We start from the raw sequence: 5,987 nt of genomic DNA on the forward strand, positions 1-5,987 counted from the left end.
TTAATAACACCGAAAATGTGTTATCAAAACATACGATAACACTTTCTGATGTGTTAAGATCGACTATGTTATCGTAGGTCAGGGTACTTTACATAACACTTTATCAGTGTTATACAGATGTGTTATTGTACTGTCAACGGTAACACAATTTCTGTGTTATTTTAATATATAGATAAGTGTTTAATTATGTTATTTATAGTCGATTATATAACACTTTTTTTGTGTTATACTACACTTTAGTATAACACATTTTTTGTGTTATATTATACTTTAGGATAACACATTATTTATGTTATATAATGAAGTTTGCATAACACAATTCTTTGCAGAAAAAGTGTTATTGTAATAGATATTATAACACATTTTTTGTATTATTTTAATATTTAGATAAGTTTAAATTCTCATTATATATTTCATTTATATCACTAATTTATTCTATTATATTTTAATTTTTTTTATATAATAAAAATTAGCTTTCTAATATATACTAGCATCATCAAATGAACTTGATTTTCAAATAACAAAAAGTAAAAACATTCAACATTGTATTAACAATCCACAAATTAGTTTAAAACATTCAACACTGTCATCAACAACAAAATGTTCTTTAAGTATTCAAGTAGTCTTAAATATTCAACATATTGAAAAGATACTACTTTCAGCACAAAATATTCTACTGCTGCCCAACACAAAGCCTTCAAAATTAAGTATCATTTTCTATTTCGCTTGTCACATCTGCAAAATAAACAAAAAAATATTTTATTGTTATTATCTAGCATCACAAATTACTTCAAGAAAAATGTTATGGAAATTATTTCCAAGAAAGGACACCACATACAAAAGACAATCACAAATGCAAATACAAAGGCAATGGAAATTCCCTCTGATTTCTCTTTTCCAGAAAAAGAAAAATTTCTATCAAACTTTATAATGTATTTCCAAACTAAAAAAAGTCAAGGACCCAATTTTATTGAACACAGAAATCAAATCCCTTTTATAAAGAATAAACTAAGCAACATTGATGATATAATTGTTTCACAAGTACTATTTTTCTCTACTGTATGCACACAAAGCTTGATTAATTAATAGTAAGAAATCAATTATATAGAAAGCTCAATCAATGATATATACATACAATGAGTTTTCTAAATATTGAATGTTCAGCTCTGTACCTGCAGCTTCTGCTTGTTTTGATAGGGTACTGAAAGAGGTTGGATTTGGGCACCCTGGCTTAGATAATATTGCAGTAGTGACTAATTTAAAGAGACTGAGAATTGGACTATCTCCACCATCTTGAGAATGTAATACTTGCCCATCAGCACTGGGAAGTAAACCCAGCCAAGGGGCTGTTTACATGAAGTGCCAGGTATCTACTTCTCTCTGTTCAGCATCTGAGATAGCAACAATAAGATTCAAGTGGCCAGAAACAATGATTTAAACTTTAACTAACCAATTAGATGATATACATCATGATTCAGGCATCTCTAGTTCATTTTGAAGACTTCAGTAAAATTATAGCAAAAGCAAGGACACCGGCAACCTTAATTTTATAAACAAACTCTAAAGAAAAGTCTTCAAGTTCAAGTATAAAGACATCATGTACCTGCCACACCTCCATAAAAAGGAAGCAATCCAATGGACTTTGGCAATGATTCTTGCAATCCAGTGATCATTGGTTCAAGTGTTGTTAGCTGAAGCAAGCAGGAAGAGATCATTATGCTAAATAAAAGATATCAAGAGCTACGTTAGATTTAAATAAATATTTTAATATAATTCCATGTAACCATAACATCACCAAACTAAAGTTCAACACCACAGAAAGAAATACCTGCTGCCGCCGTGAAGTTGAGAACCACACCAGCCAGCCCCGCGCCCAGCCACCGTCCTTGCCGAGCCCCTCCTTGTACATCATTAAAACACAAACTTGTTCCACTTTATGAAGCAGTCAACTAGAAAAAATTGAAGAAAGACATTTTCCCAAGTTAACAGTTAGAAAAAGAATATTATTACATACCAGCCAGTTATCCATGAAGCAAATGGTGACCACACACTTTATCTACCTCATATCGCACCAGCCAGCCAGAAACTAGAGCTTATGCACTACAATATATATCAATGCCATATTAGAACAATATACATTTAGAAACTTTTCTTATAATTTTTTATATGAACTATTTAGACAAACAAAACAAGTAGATATGATTCAAGACACCACTTAAACTAATTTTGTACATGTCAAATGCAAAACAGATAACAAAATTTCACATATATTATAGAAACATTTAAATCTCTTGTGAAAATTTTTCCTTACAAAAACCAAACCCCAAAAGATTCATTTTCAAGTACTCAACTACATGCCCAAAGTTTATTTGCTTAGTTTATATAAACTCACACAAAAAGCATAAACATAATTCAAATATTCAGCAAAGAAATTAACAAAAATAAGACAAAGAGTACTTATGATTAGCCTAATTCACTACAAGCACAAAAGGAAAAATTTAGAACAACATTAGCCCAAACTTACAAGGAGAGGAAACTAATCAAAGCTTAATACTAGAAAAAAATAAGAAAGAAACAACAAGCTACAAACTGACACCACACAAACCTAAAACATAACCTAATTCATAGAAGAGAAATTGCTCTGGAATTATTGAAGAGGAGAGGGATGAAGATAAAAATTAGTTAGAGAAATGATGTCCAACAGCGATAATGTATGAGTTATATTCTTTGGCAATCACTTGTATGGGCAGTCTATGCACATAGATAAAGCATTAAAACGAACATAAATAAAGCATTAAACTAGTTGCGACTACAAGAGCCCCACGTGGGACACTACAAGAACAACAAAGTTAATATCCCAATGAAAAAGGATTCACAAGACAAAAACAAAGAAAAGAAAAAAAACGAAAAAGAATCATTTAATCATTAGCAAAGCAAAAAGTCTATTGTTCTATTAGAAGCAAAAACATACATGAACTTAATGAGACAACTAAAGCTAGAACCCAATAGGATTAATTTGTCCCCTGTTTTAGACTACTATAGTTCACATAGTTTATTTTGTTATCATACACATTTTTTCTTATGTGTATGTATATAAGAATCATCACTCAACATCATGCAAAAATATGTAGGTCAATATTTGTTTATATAAACACATCATTATTGAGATTTATTGTAGAAAACGTTGAACAAACATATATATAGATATATAAAGGAATTCAATGATAAATAAGCAATCTTAATAAACAATATCTTGCTCCTAAAAAACAGAATATATATTATTTATAATTATGCCAAGCACTAACATTTCTAACTCTAGAAATTTAAAAAAAAAAAGAGCTGTTATAATTAGCCAATAGTCCAACATCACTAAATAATTGTGCCATACAACTATGGAGCTTTTTGAGTAGCTTGAAAAAACTAAAGGCAATGAATGAATAAATATTTTATTACTCTACAAAGAAAAATATCATACTAAAATTTTATTACTCAACAACATGAAAATTGGTCTCTAGCCATAAGAACAAGAATGAGGCCAAAAATTTTCTTCTATTTTTTTCTTCATTTAGTTTTAAATGTTGGTCAAAGTTATGCAGAACAAACTCATTAATCTCAACCAACAACAAATAATAAGTCTATAAAATGAAGAGAGAAACAAATAATAAGTGTATAAAATGCAGAACAAACTCATTAATCTCAACCAAATCTAGTTCATTTGGGGTATTTTGGTATTCAAATTGAGTGAGTTACCACAATCATTTTTTACCAAATTGAGTGAGCTTATTTTAACCAAATTGTAAGTTTGTTTTAAGTCATTACCTGTTAACTATCATTTCCTCTCCTACACCAGTGGCCAAACACAGTGAACCAGCTACTCGCGTAGCCATTTTCTTAAGTGGAAGGGTCACCATTGGAAGACCAGCCCATAGAACATCAGTGCCTGTGGTGTGCGCATTGCATAATGGCCTACTCGGGCAGCAGCCATACATCAAATGTCAAAATAAAGTTACATATTGTATTGTACTAAGATAAATACACTTGAATAATACAAAAAATAGAAAAAAAAAAGTATTAGGCATGCTTACGTGTCCAAGAATAAATCTGCTAAAGCACTGCGCTTGATATGTTCACCCTTCATGGAAACATCTATGAAAATAATCTGATCTGGTTGTACACCTCTTTAAACAGCATCTGGAACACCAATAATTTATCAGTTACTAATTTACACAACAAACCTGCTTGTAATCATTTACAAAGTAACAATGAGGAAGATGGACAATCTTTTCTGAATAAATATGACTGAATTGAGAAGGTGACACAAACTGTAATTGGGAATGTCGAAGTTAGACATCAAACAGGAAACAAAATAAAATTAAATAAAGGTTAGGGGTTACAAACTCTCCAACCTCATCAGTAACCAGGTAATGTATATAGTCCGCGCCTGTAGTTCCAGGAAATCCCATGTAAGAAATCTGTATAGGGGCCGGCTGCATGGCAAATATTTCATTTCTTGCCCCCTGCACAACACAGAGCATCAATTCTGAAACAAACTAAACTGACGCATCGAGAAAAAAAGAGCAAATTCATACTAAATCTTAATAATTATGTTTCAAGGTTCTTTGACCCAATGTCAATGGATAACTCAAGTGATACTATACCTTAGTATAACCATTAAGATTGACAAGGAGCTGTATTTATCCTCATTAATCATCCTGGCAATCATATCAGATGACATGGATGAGACATCTATAAAATGCTCCACTTCTGATTGGATACGCAGCCTCCATTCAGATCCATCATTTGCACTTAAAGCATAGCAAAAGACCTGCCAATAGATTTGTTTAAGTGCATGGTAGTTGAAGGAAATGGGAAAATTCATTAATCTTTGGAAAAATCAACCAACCTCAACATTCTCTCTATCATGCATACCAAAGATAGAACCCATCAGATGAGACAGAGGATGGTTACCAAAGTCGCTGCTAAAATACTTGAATTCAAAACCAGTAACAGCGAATGAAAACAGGCATAGGCAGTATGTACATACAAAGGAAGAGAGAATATATATCTCAAACTTACCCGACCCTTAGCCTTTTACTTCCACCTTCGCTCTTTATGGGCAAGGCTGCAGGATAATTGAATGAAGGAAGAGAATAATGAGATGCAATGACAGAGCAGTGTGCAACATATTTACGACTACAAGACCAAAAAGATAGTAAATAAAGTGAACAGACTACTACAAGACAAAAAAAGACAGTAAATAAAGAGAACAGACTAATGCAATATATAGGCAATAGAATACTTACCTTATCTCCAGTGCAAGCATTGGATCAATTGGATAGGCTATTGCATGGAAAGGTTGCACACTAGGAATAAGAGACATCTAAAAGCAAAGATAGAGTGATTTAGAGTGGAACCTGACTGGTAAAGTGGTAATTAGCATAAAATTAAACAACACAAAACCTTTACCTTTATTTGTCTTCTCAGAATTCCTTCAACTTCAATAAACTTATTTTCACGATCATCCCAATCACAAACACACTGGAGAGTGGCACAAATGCAAATATCAGATTAGATAAACCAACGACGAATAGTAATAAAATCCAGACAAAGTTTCACATAGCAATATAAAGAGTACAACATAGAAACTATAGGCTAAGTCAATAATGTGTAAAAATGTACACTATTGAATTAAAAGTGCATTTTCCAAACAGCAAAAAGGAATGGCCGTTTCACCACACATGAGGCCTTTAATTTCGCAAAAACCATAATGGCCGTTTCACCACACATTGCTTCAGGGAGAAAATGAAAACTCCGGTAAGTAAAACTGAAATTCCCCAACAAAAACATATAAATAAATTGGGCAAATACTAATTCCAAATGCGTAACAAAGAGATAGATTTTACCCAATCCATTTCAGAGACTCCAATAGAGAATGTGTGATGGCTGGAGTGAAGAGGCACTTTGAGAATGGGATGTTGGATGCTATT

The 5,987-nt window shown here is 32.1% G+C and overlaps 1 protein-coding gene and 2 long non-coding RNA genes across 3 annotated transcripts; all 3 read right to left on the bottom strand.

The window, feature by feature from the left end:
- Nucleotides 1–518: 518 nt before the first annotated feature.
- Nucleotides 519–1,948, bottom strand: LOC133780439 (uncharacterized). Its single transcript, XR_009869315.1, has 4 exons — nucleotides 1,829–1,948; nucleotides 1,604–1,691; nucleotides 1,173–1,391; nucleotides 519–735 (listed from the first exon to the last, which is right to left on the bottom strand). It is a non-coding gene; the product is annotated as an uncharacterized LOC133780439 (long non-coding RNA).
- Nucleotides 1,949–4,235: 2,287 nt separating this feature from the next.
- LOC133780440 (uncharacterized) lies at nucleotides 4,236–4,982 on the bottom strand. Its single transcript, XM_062220184.1, has 4 exons — nucleotides 4,904–4,982; nucleotides 4,659–4,825; nucleotides 4,407–4,517; nucleotides 4,236–4,322 (listed from the first exon to the last, which is right to left on the bottom strand). The coding sequence occupies exons 1-4, from the start codon at nucleotides 4,943–4,945 to the stop codon at nucleotides 4,250–4,252; spliced, it is 393 nt and encodes a 130-aa protein (XP_062076168.1). The 5' UTR covers nucleotides 4,946–4,982; the 3' UTR covers nucleotides 4,236–4,249.
- Nucleotides 4,983–5,069: 87 nt separating this feature from the next.
- Nucleotides 5,070–5,541, bottom strand: LOC133780441 (uncharacterized). The gene is made up of 3 exons (XR_009869316.1): nucleotides 5,467–5,541; nucleotides 5,304–5,380; nucleotides 5,070–5,193 (listed from the first exon to the last, which is right to left on the bottom strand). It is a non-coding gene; the product is annotated as an uncharacterized LOC133780441 (long non-coding RNA).
- Nucleotides 5,542–5,987: the final 446 nt, after the last annotated feature.

The sequence above is a fragment of the Humulus lupulus genome, chromosome 5, assembly GCF_963169125.1.
Source record: "Humulus lupulus chromosome 5, drHumLupu1.1, whole genome shotgun sequence".
Taxonomy (NCBI): Eukaryota; Viridiplantae; Streptophyta; class Magnoliopsida; order Rosales; family Cannabaceae; genus Humulus; species Humulus lupulus.

Coding starts and splice junctions, on each gene's coding strand:
- LOC133780440 (XM_062220184.1), bottom strand. CDS start 4,945: ATGGGTTCTATCTTTGGTATGCATGATAGAGAGAATGTTGAG. Junction 4,826..4,903: donor ATGATAGAGAGAATGTTGAG/GTTGGTTGATTT, acceptor ATCTATTGGCAG/GTCTTTTGCTATGCTTTAAG. Junction 4,518..4,658: donor ATCTTAATGGTTATACTAAG/GTATAGTATCAC, acceptor TGTGTTGTGCAG/GGGGCAAGAAATGAAATATT.